This window comes from Pipistrellus hanaki (assembly GCF_964339955.1).
Source record: "Pipistrellus hanaki genome assembly, chromosome: 3".
NCBI lineage: Eukaryota > Metazoa > Chordata > Mammalia > Chiroptera > Vespertilionidae > Pipistrellus > Pipistrellus hanaki.
This window is the reverse complement of record NC_140505.1, coordinates 166,517,092-166,527,889: the sequence shown is the minus strand read 5'-3', so window position 1 is coordinate 166,527,889 and position 10,798 is coordinate 166,517,092. Positions and strand designations below refer to the sequence as shown.

Here is a 10,798-nt window from a genome sequence, read left to right as displayed (position 1 = left end):
TCAAAGCCCCTAGAGTTGCTTTCGTCTTCCCTTCTGTGACTTCCAGGACATTCAAGTGCACCATGCAAAACTGAGTCACAATCATCGACTACTGATTTGCCCACCTCCATTCCTCCAAACCGGAGACAGATGACCAGATTGATAAGCCCCTAAAGGGAAAAAATTGCATTTTACTCCTCTTTTTTATCTCCATTGCTTAGCCCAGAACCCAGCACATAACAAACAATGAGTAAGGAGAGAACGAATCTGAATGCGTGAGGTATAGACCATGAAAGGAGATCGAGCTGTGAAGGGAAAGGGAGCAGTGGCACCCGGCAAACCCCGCTCTCCCCCTCTCTGCCCCCTACACACTTTGTACTTGTTCTTGGACATACCCTCGTCCTTAACCTCTAAAAACCATGCTCAAGAAACAGACTTTGGCTTAAACACGTGTTGACAACAAGCAAGTAAGGTGGGGCTCTCCAAAACCCACTTACTCCTAACACTGTTCTACAGGAGACCCAGCCAGTTCTTTGAGCAGCTGGCTGGTGTCTTGTTGGAATCCCTGGTTGCGTAGCTCTGCATAGAGTCACCTCCTTCAGAGACAGAGTGGCTGGGCTGATTGTGGTACTGGTGGTAGCTGGTCAGAGGGTGGGCTGCACCTGGGCAGCGGTTGGAGGAAACACGGGTGGTGGTGTGGTAGGCAACTCAAGTTTCCTTCAAAGCTCTTCCTGTGCTTGCACTTGAACTCCAGCACCAGCTTGGTGTACATGTTGAAGATGGAGACAGATGATGCCATGTGGCAGGTGAAGGAAATTCAGGCTGTCCTAGGAACAAACATACAAAAAAAAAAAAAAAAAAAAAATAGATGGAATCTTTCTGACAGGTTGAAAGAAAAATGCCCTGATCCCTTCCTTACTAGTAGACTAGGCTGATGCCTCTTAGGGACTTAGGGACCTGACTGTGCTGTCTTCCGTTGTGTTGCAGAGAAAGAACTGTGGGTAAAAAGACTTAGTTTGGTCTGTTGTAGTAGGTTACACTCTGGATGTTTCGTAGTGAAAGAGAATGACACGTGATATTAAAGGCCATTGAGGAGTTGAGCAGATTCATTTTCACGGGATTGATTACTTGTTAGTGCTGTGCTTGTTTATACTCGGTGTGCCTATTTTTTGTATATACACATACACACTTAACATTGTTGCCTACCGTTTCTTAAGCTGCAGTTACCCTTGTGTAATCTCCAAGACTCCATAGACCTGTGGCTTGGCTAAATACAGTGGGCACCACCCACTATAATAGTTCCCTGCCCCCTTCTCACTCTTCTCCCTCACACACCCTGCCAAAGATTTTTCTTCACTCGGATGCTGGAGTGATCCTCTCTCCTCCTTCTTCCTTTGTTCTGAGCTTAGCAGTTTTAAGGGCCCACAAAGTTGAGTCTCAGAAAGCACTTACAGGTTGGAGGTATTACAGGTTGCACTAGTGGAACTTGCCTATTATGAAAACAGTTTGGTTCTCGACTTTAGGTAGTTTATAATGGATGGAAGGGACGCTAGAAATGAAGAGAAGCTGTATGGATTCAACAAAGAAGAAAAGACATCAGGGAACTTGATCAGACACGGCCCTAAAAACTTGGAAAGTCAAATCCTAAATCTCCCTGTGATTCTGGGTGGCCCAGGAAACAGGAAGTTGTGTGAGGTTAGTGAGAGATTTCATGAGGCCAAGGGATGGCTAAAGCCAGGCCACATGCTGGTACTGTGTGTTCCTGTCTGCAGCCTCTGGCAGACGAAGTAGACTCAGGCTGGGGAGGCTTCTGATGGGAGTTTTGTAGACTGAGTTCTACAGTAATGCCAGCAATGGCTTGGAGACAGGCAACGTTGAGAAACAGTGAGTCTGGGAAATGAGCTAAACTGATAGGGTGGTTGGAGAAGTAGACCAAAGACCCAACCTGAATCAAATAGCATGCATTATGCAGCGAGAAAAGGGATAGGATCTTATAACCAACATGTGGAGCTTTCCATATTGACTTCTTTGGCATAGAAACTTGAGCTGGTGCTGCATCTTTTCAGCACTGTTCGAGTCCATAGCACTATCCAGATAGTTACTGTCAGTTCAGGTTGCCCCTGTGCCTGAATCCAGCATGAGCTTCAAGGGAGAAAGTGAGGAACTCTTAAGCAAAGGAGATGTTTATCTTGACTATATTTGTTTTGTCATGGTTGCTGCCTCTCATTTTTAAAGAGATCTCTAAAAACCACTGATTCCTTAGTTTTCTAAGGATTAGAGAATAACTGTAGGGGAAGCTTTATTTCTAACACAGTTTGGTGGAATAAGAATGGAGGTAGGAAGAAGTCAAGTCTTCATTACAGGAGAATAAGCCATTCACAGGGGATAGAATTCAATCCAAATTTCAAGGCCCATTGACCATTTCTCTGTTCTCTAATACCTCAAAGCATAAAATATATAAAATATAGAGCATCATCTCCATAAGCCGTACAAAATCAGTCTTGTTTCCCAGAGGCAACATACTTATCAGGTAGAGAAGCGATTGCACAGCAGAAAAACCAGGCAAGACAACAGCCTCACAAAACAAACTAGAACCCTCTCTGTACCTGTTCAGAAGGTGGGGGAAGAATGGGTGTGGTCTGATGGTCCAGCCCTCTGACTGACAGGCTTCTGGGATGAGGGGGTGAAGAGAAGGTAGAAGAACATGAAGCAAGTGTCTACTTGAGGGAAGCAATTCTAATGAAGGTTGGCTGGGGGAAAGCCCAAAATCTCAGGAGATGATGGTAAGCACTTATTAGAAGGCCCACCCATAATTTCAAGCATGTGACCTCCAGTCTTCTGGACCCAAGTTGACCGTTGCCTGGAAGACTTGTGAATATATCATGTGGGCCACCATCCCCAGGAGGCCTACAGAGGGAGCAGGAAGGCAGCACCTTTAGAGGAAGGCTGACATTGCCATCTACAGGGAACTAGACTTCAGAGCAACCTTCTCATTGTGTATCAGGTGCAGTCACAGGTCCAGGAAGATGGGAAGAGGAATCTGTCAGAGGGACTCCCTGAATGCAGGGGGACTTTCTGCAACAGGCTGCCCCAGACTTTAGAGCTACGGAGAACGTCTGAGTCAATGCTGCACTCAGGGCTATGTTCCCCTTGACTTCTGCCCACCCATAACCCCAATGTGAGCTTTATTCTTGATCTGATATAGGCATCTCTTACTTCAGCCAACAGTCTTGAAAAGCTCCATGTGTCACAATGGAAAAGTAAGCCAAGTTAACTTACACATCGAGGCATTTGCAAAGAAAAAGAACCTAGGGTTAAACCATTTCACAAAGTACACCGTGGTCTAAGATGACATTTCACATGTTATCTCAATTTAAGATAGAAAAGGCTCGCAATGTATCTCATACCTTTTCCCTCCCACAGGTACCCCACCAAAGGTTCCTCTTTCCTCCCCTCAGGGCAGAGAGCAGCCAGCCAGCTAGTGCTTCAGAGGGCACAGAGGACATCCATCCTCTCCTGCCTTGGGGACGCTCACCTGACATGACAGAGGAGATAGCGGCAAAGGTGCTCAGCTTGAGCCAGCAGCCAGGCTTCCTGGTGAACAGCAGGTCCATTAATAGGAGGAGGAAAGCGACGAGTTCAAGTCCGTTGCAGGCAAATTGGGCTCCCAGCAATAGCCATAGGTTCTCTGTCGGAAAGCAGAGGAAGAGGCATCTTCACCCCGCCAGTTAAATAACTGGACGGTGAACAATCAGATGGGAAATTAGGTGATGCCTATTGAAAGGGAAAAGCCTTGCAGCATCAGAGAAGGAGATGGCAAGACAAAGCTGAAGCCAGCTGGGAACATTCCTTAATTTGGGGTTCTTTGCTAGCACCCCACAGCTCTCACTCTCCTCGGTACCCAACATATAATCAAGAAAAATTGATTGACTGTTAATACTGTTGAGAGGTTTGAGTAGTCATTGAAATCTTGGAGTAATAGGCTTTGCTATTTATCATTGTTGTTTCTCTTTTTTTTCTTAATTTTGGACAGTTTTGTTTCTTCCCTCTCTCCATGTCTCCCCTTTTCCTTCTATTTTACACAGACACAAAAAAAAATATTGGAGGGGGGGGAAAAAAAGGAAAAACCTAAGCTTTTCAGCATGGTTACTTGGCAACAGGAGTAGGTCAGAGCTGTGGTTTTCTATTTGTGAACTTGATTTGTCCCTGCTGTTCCTTTCCTCGCATTCCTGCATGTGAATGAAAGGCCGCTCTAGGAGGAATCTGTGTCAGCCCTTAGGCGCTCAGAAGAAGAGAAAAGCAGGAGTTCACAGTACGATTTTGATCCAGAGAAGCCCCCAAACTCAATGGCAACTAACTTTGTTGTCAGACCCACACACATACTTGCCACAAGCCCCAAGGGAGGGTGGGGGAGGAAAGGCTTCTCCATTAACCGCTTCCCTCCAAATCGGAGAGTGGGGTGATGTAGGCCTTGCAACGTGGCATATTCCAGTAGTCCTTTCTCACCTCTCTTGGTTGGTGGTGTGAGTTCAGTGGAACTTCGGTATTCCTCCCCTGAAACAGACAAGGGTCAGTTACTTGGAGGTGCTTCTTTGGGACAGTTGGGAGGAAATCTGTCCCCAGTCCCACACCCAGCACCACTCCATTTGTTCTGATGCAGTGCCTGCCCAGCAGACGGTAAACGTCTCTTTGAAAGCAGTTAAGAGTGCATGGAAGAATGAATGGCATAGATAAGAGTCACCCAAAATTAATTTCTCAATTCCTGATAATGAAGATGACAATGTTTCCCTGAGAGGGAAATGTTCCTGCTCCTTTAATGTCCCCAGGAAGAGTTAATGACCCCAGTGTTAACCCAGGCCATTTTCGGAGGCTGCCCCACTGGTCTGAATGGCTCTAAATTGTTTAGGGGCTGGAGTTGGAGTGGTATTAAGTGGCACAATGCACATTTATATTCCTCTTCTGGCTCCTTTTCCCCTTAGCCCAAGCCAGGAGAAGGAGCAGATCGCAAATTGTCTGTCGTTAGAAAAGCTTCACTATCAGGTGACATTTGAATGCTTTGAGCAGAGAGCAAGAAGGGTGACCTCAACCTAATTGCTCCTAACCTGAGGATCAGGTGTGAGGGTGCATGCTGACACTGGAGCCCTGAAATCCTCATAGGTCCTAATTATTCTCTCTGAGCTTCAATTACACCCTGCTTTTAACATTACAAGTAACTAGAGGCCTGGTGCTTGAATTCGTGCACATTGAAAGGAAATTATTTAGAATATTTAAATTTCACTATTTCCCCTTTATAATAGAAGTGTCAACAGTGACAGATGGAAAGACATGCATGCTATTATGCCAGATATATATATATATATATATATATATATATATATATATATATAAACTTATTTAATTAGACCTGTTTTATGGTTTAGCTAAACTTTTTCCAGCCCACTGAACCACCCCAACTTCTCTTTCAAGTAATTGTCAGGAACACAGCAGTAAATATCAACACGAAGCAGATTATTATTGTGGATCACACGGGAGAACAAAGGGTGAAATATTTAACTATATTTTGTGTATTTAACTGAATATAGTTTGACTATATTCTGTGCAGAAAGAAAACCTGAAGTCATTTGCAAGGTTCACCATTTCTTACTTCATTTCAGTCAGGTCAAGTTTCTAAACTTTCTAAATCTCTGTTTTCCAGCTAATTTAAAGAAAATAGGATTCTACCAAGTCTCATATGTGAGGATCAAATGAGATGAGGCATGTGAAAACACTTCACAGACATTTGGTTAAAGTGTAAAATGTTTGCATTTGGCTACAAAGCAAGTGTATCCCTGGGCTGAAGAAACTCCAAGGAGGCTAGTCACTAGGGAGAGGAAGCTGGGCATTGCTATTACATGACATCATTACCCAGTGCCCACAGCCACTGTTTCCAGGCTGGGCTGTGGGCAGCATTTTGTGCCATGGGGTCTCGGCAGTGTTGGCTGCAATTTGATAGGCTGCCACTCCAGGGTGGTGGCGGGGTCTGTCTCCCATTTGGGGAAAGCCAACTGTTGCTTTGTCAGCACCATGTCTGCAGTGCCATTTCTTTGTAAATGGCCAGTGCATGTCACAGCAGCTCCTGCATTGAGTGTCTGCCCCCTGGTGGTCCATGGGCATCATGGCGACCAGTCGGACAGTTGGAGGGATACTTAACATATTAGACTTTTATATATCGATACTTAGAATGAGAAAACCCTTTTTTTCAGGAGCGAGGGAAAGGAAGGGGCTTTAAGGGCAATCTACTCTGATCCATCTCATTGATGAGAAAATCGAGTCCTATAGAAATGAAGTTATCCCGATAAGGTCACAACTGGGTAGAGCAGGGCTGTTCCTGTAATATCATCTCTCCCTTTTTGTTTCTAAACAGCGACTTTAGTTTGCTAGAATAGAAATTCTTATACTGTTGAAAGTCTAAATGGAACCCTTTAAGGGTAATGCTATTTTAACCCAGTGAGTCTACTAGACAGGCAGGAAGTGAAAAGCCATATGGACTTTCATCCTTATTAAAAGAGGGTCCCCTAAGGAGAAAGCACACAGTACAGTGGTGGGAAATGCTGAGCTTGAGGGTGAGGCCGATGGGGTGTAGAAGGGCTATAAGATCCCATGTGGGGAGGGGGCGGTCAGGCAGATGGGGATGAGGAGGATCATATACCTGGTTCTTCCACAGTTTCCTCACAGGAGGATAGCCACATGCCACTCCGGAAGGTATGGCAGGAGAAGAGGTCATCCCCAGTCTCCCAGCTGCATTGCACCACCTCCTGGGATGATGTGCTGTCGCCGTCGTGGTTGCCCCCATCCAAGGGCACTGGCAGGTCAAAGCACTTGGTTGCCAGACCTTCTCCGCACAGGGGCTTGGGCACCTTCTGTGTGTCCACAAACCAGGAGTTGCTGAGCAGGGATGCTGTGGAGAAGCTGAGTGATAGCAGGTTGAGGAAGGCAAATAGGAATGTCCGTTGGCCAGAGAAGACCTTCGGGAGCTCCATCTGTAACAGACAGACAAGGGGAGAACCTGCTTTCAGAGCCTCCTGGGAGATCGGGACATCCTTCCCTGCGGCTCCCTATGCTCAGGCCCCTTTCCTCCAACCTGCCGCTTTGAGTTTCCTCCAAGGAGCCGTGTGGAAAGTGGGCTTCAGGTGACCCAGGGTAGGCACAGTGATGGGGCCTTGGGGATAAAAGGAAACAGTAGGCCCACTGGGGTGGAGAGCAGAGAGAGCTGTGGGTTCTGAGAGACCTGGTTATCTGGGTCCAGCTTTCCATCCACGGCCAGTGAGATGCAGGAATCAAATGGGAGTTGGCTGCTTGGTGCCCATGGAGGCTGCTCACCAACTGCCCAGGCCATAGAGCCATGGAAAGGGTGACTTTGGCCTGTGGAGGGGCACTGCCTGACTCACAGCTGGGACACAGGGTGTGGCAGCAGAAAGGTCTGTGGCCCGTGTGGCTCTGGGGAGAGGCCCTGACCTCGTTATTTTTAGTCTAAGAGAAGGGCTAATTGAAGAATGACCAATGCTAGATGTTTCAACTTTGGGGAGTGGTGGCTTGGAGCCAGATTTAACAAAAATAAATTTGACAGGTCTTGCACTTTGTGTAATGGAATGTTTACACAATTGTGTTAATACGTTCTGAATGGAAAGGAAGCCCATACTTAGCTGCTGACAGATGCTTCTTAAAGTAAACCATTTTGAGCTTTTTCAGGGGATCTCTCAAAGCAGAATTAATCAGACCCAAATCTGTTTAGCTTAAGAGACGTAAATAAAACTATAGCTAAATGTGATAGGCCCATTAATCTGCCTCTTTCATCATCTCCAGCTTAACATTTTCTACATTTAACAGAGAACTTTATCTCAGAAATATAACAGTTTGTTCTTTAGACTTTCCAGGGACTAAAACAGTGCAGGCTACAGACAAAACGTGGATTATTTTATGGCAATAAGAAATACACACTACTCATATGTATATGAAAACCAATATACAAAACATGATAAACTGTTTCTGGAAAGCAATCCGCTAATTCGGTTTTTCTTTTTTAAGTACTCAAAATAAATTAAATCCAACAAGAATTGTCAAGACTCTGGGTGACCTTGGTAAGGACTGACAAACCACAGCACCTGGAAGGGAGAAACACCTTACATTGCTAGATATGGGCATCATATGTTGCCTCATCACCCCTGCTACCCCCCCAAAAATGTTTTAATCTTGTTTTTAGTCATGAAAATCCTATTGGTTTTAGTTCTTATTCTGTTACACAAGTTACCCTTTCTAATTATCTTCCTGTCTATTGCCTGGATAGGAAATAGACTTCCAGATAAAACACTTCACTAATCATTTTGTCTAAGGATTTAGGCAAGTCTACATTTTCAACAACTTTATTTTCAGTCTTTGGTGGCTTGGAAATTTATCACCATCATATCACATCAGATTTTAATTCTACCCTTAATCCATTTCAATTTACACATATTTTTAAGTTCTGCAGGTTATTCAGAAATCAGAATAATAGCCGAGACCGGTTTGGCTCAATGGATAGAGCGTCAGATTGGGGACTGAAGGGTCCCGGGTTCGATTCCAGTCAAGGGCATGTACCTTGGTTGCAGGCATGTCCCCAGTAGGGGGTGTGCAAGAGGCAGCTGATGGATGACTCTCTCTCATTGATGTTTCTAAGTCTCTATCTCTCTCCCTGCTCTCTGTACAAAATCAATAAAATATATTTTAAAAAAAGAAAAAAAAAAAAGAAACAAGAATAATAAACCCCACACCATATACCACCACTTTGCAGCACTGAAGTGACAATGAATTTAAGGAAAGGTAATTTGAGAAACAAAAGATGAAAAGAAGCTTCTTTCAGAAGGGGTGTCCATCAAGGATAGACATAAGGACCCTCATTCAAGAATTATCTTTTGACACCTATAGTCCCGTACTTCCCATCACATACATATTTTATTTCTCCCCCACAATATGCCTTTTCCCCCCTCCAGGATCCACAAACCTCTTGAATGGAAGAATAAATCTAATTTTTCAGGGGTTTCCTTAAGGTGATCATGAAGAAGCAGCAGCCATAAGGAAAGTTATATCTTTGCATGTGCTGACAAGCACCATGCCAAGGTGATTCTACTCCACAAAAAAGGGACAATGAGTGACTTCCTGACACTTGGGTTCAGATCATTAAGAAGTGTATAGGAACCAAAATATCACTAATTCTTCCATCAACATTGGTTAACAGAAAAACTCATAATTAACATAGGCTTAACATAGACAACAAATTGATGAGACAGACACACCTCTTAGAAGAATCAGGTGCAAAGTAACTATGCAATGTATGCTCTGAGTAATAAGAGGGCAAAGCTGGTTACCTTGGCCATGGTCAGACTCTTGCAGCTTGTGTGGAAGGACTGCAGGATGCCATCTGGGTTCCAAATATTTTTGGTTTAATGTTGAAAAATTGAAAACCAGCCTTCCCACCCTCTCCTCCCACCCCCTACCATCCCTCCTCTTCCATTTCTCTCTCTCTTTGGAGTGCTGCATGATTAAAAGCTGCCTTGCAGGAAACTTGGGCATTTAATAATTGACAATACAATCATGGCCCAGCTGTTCTGGGAGATTACATGGGAGCGTTTGCCAATGGGGATCTGGGATTAATCACAGAAAAGCAAAGACCTGCACCCACAGAGGGACATTTCTTTACAAAGTGATGATTTAGTTTCCATTCCACTGCCATTCCCTAGGTAACTGGTGTGAATGGATTGGGCCTCATTTTGTGGTAGACACACAAATATTACAGGATCACTATTAATGCAAAGGTTTTCATTCCCTTATGTAGGGCTTTCCATCTCTTTAATAAGCTCTATTATCTGCAATGTCAGAGCCTCATAGAACTCATGGATATGAAATAGCTTCCTGGTATCTTGGGTGGTCTCCACCCTTCAGTTAGCATCCTTACTAAGGATTATTAACATTATCCTTTTGCATGGAATGCTGAGGCAGTCAGAGTGTTGGATGAGGATGTGGTGAAGATGCAGATGGAGTAGGCTAGGAGACAAATTCCAGGGTCAGCAATGCTACAGCTATCTACCATTTCTCCCTGATCTCCAGGCAAAGGAATGACAATTTTTATTTTAATTTTAAACTAGAGGCCCAGTGCACTGGTGGGGGGTGTGGCCTGTGGGATTGACCCGCTGTGAGAGTGCCACTCATCCCTGTCAGCTGAGGGATGCACCAGCAGGGGGCAGCTCCTGCATTGAGTGTCTTCCCCCTGGTGGTCAGTGTACATCATAGAGACTGGTCAACTGGTTGTTCCACCATATAGTTGCTGGGCTTTTATTATATAGGATGGTTTTTAAAGCTTAAAAAAAGAAATCTGACAAATGAATAAGGTGTTGATTGCATATATTCTTGTTGTTCTTTCTGTCCTCAAAAATCATACTAATTAGGATGACAAGGGTGGGAGACATTCTGTATTACCTTCTTACTTGGTGATCTGTCTCTTATTAAGATTACTGTGAAAGTCACTCATTCTTTAAAAATGAATGGGAACCATTCCCTCCTCTCTTTCCTTGTCACACTGTACAGAGAGCAGTACTCCTCCATTCTGATTAAGCACCAGAACTATCTGAAACTTTGGAAAAGATGTAGATTTCTGGACCCCTATCAGATTCCATAGTAGTTCTGGGGTGAGGTCCGGAATCTGTAATTTTAGGACATTCTTACTATATACCCAGGATTGACTTCTTGTTTCTGGCTCCACATGTAAGCAACTTGTATGCTACCACTCTGACCTAACAATCAGTAAAAA

At 44.4% G+C, this 10,798-nt stretch overlaps 1 protein-coding gene across 2 annotated transcripts; it reads right to left on the bottom strand.

The window, feature by feature from the left end:
* Nucleotides 1-168: 168 nt before the first annotated feature.
* Nucleotides 169-10,568, bottom strand: GSG1 (germ cell associated 1). Of its 2 annotated transcripts, XM_084876994.1 has the most exons (5): nucleotides 9,360-10,568; nucleotides 6,668-6,998; nucleotides 4,363-4,533; nucleotides 3,515-3,667; nucleotides 169-806 (listed from the first exon to the last, which is right to left on the bottom strand). In XM_084876994.1, the coding sequence occupies exons 1-5, from the start codon at nucleotides 9,366-9,368 to the stop codon at nucleotides 688-690; spliced, it is 783 nt and encodes a 260-aa protein (XP_084733120.1). In that variant the 5' UTR covers nucleotides 9,369-10,568; the 3' UTR covers nucleotides 169-687. The 2 variants fall into 2 exon arrangements, with proteins under 2 accessions (XP_084733120.1, XP_084733121.1); XM_084876995.1 differs by lacking the exon at nucleotides 169-806 and having other exon boundaries at nucleotides 2,764-3,667; nucleotides 4,486-4,533.
* Between the last annotated feature and the right edge of the window lie 230 nt (nucleotides 10,569-10,798).

Coding starts and splice junctions, on each gene's coding strand:
- GSG1 (XM_084876994.1), bottom strand. Junction 4,534..6,667: donor GGAAACTGTGGAAGAACCAG/GTATATGATCCT, acceptor TGTCTGTTTCAG/GGGAGGAATACCGAAGTTCC. Junction 3,668..4,362: donor TCCCTTGGGGCTTGTGGCAA/GTATGTGTGTGG, acceptor GCTTTCCGACAG/AGAACCTATGGCTATTGCTG.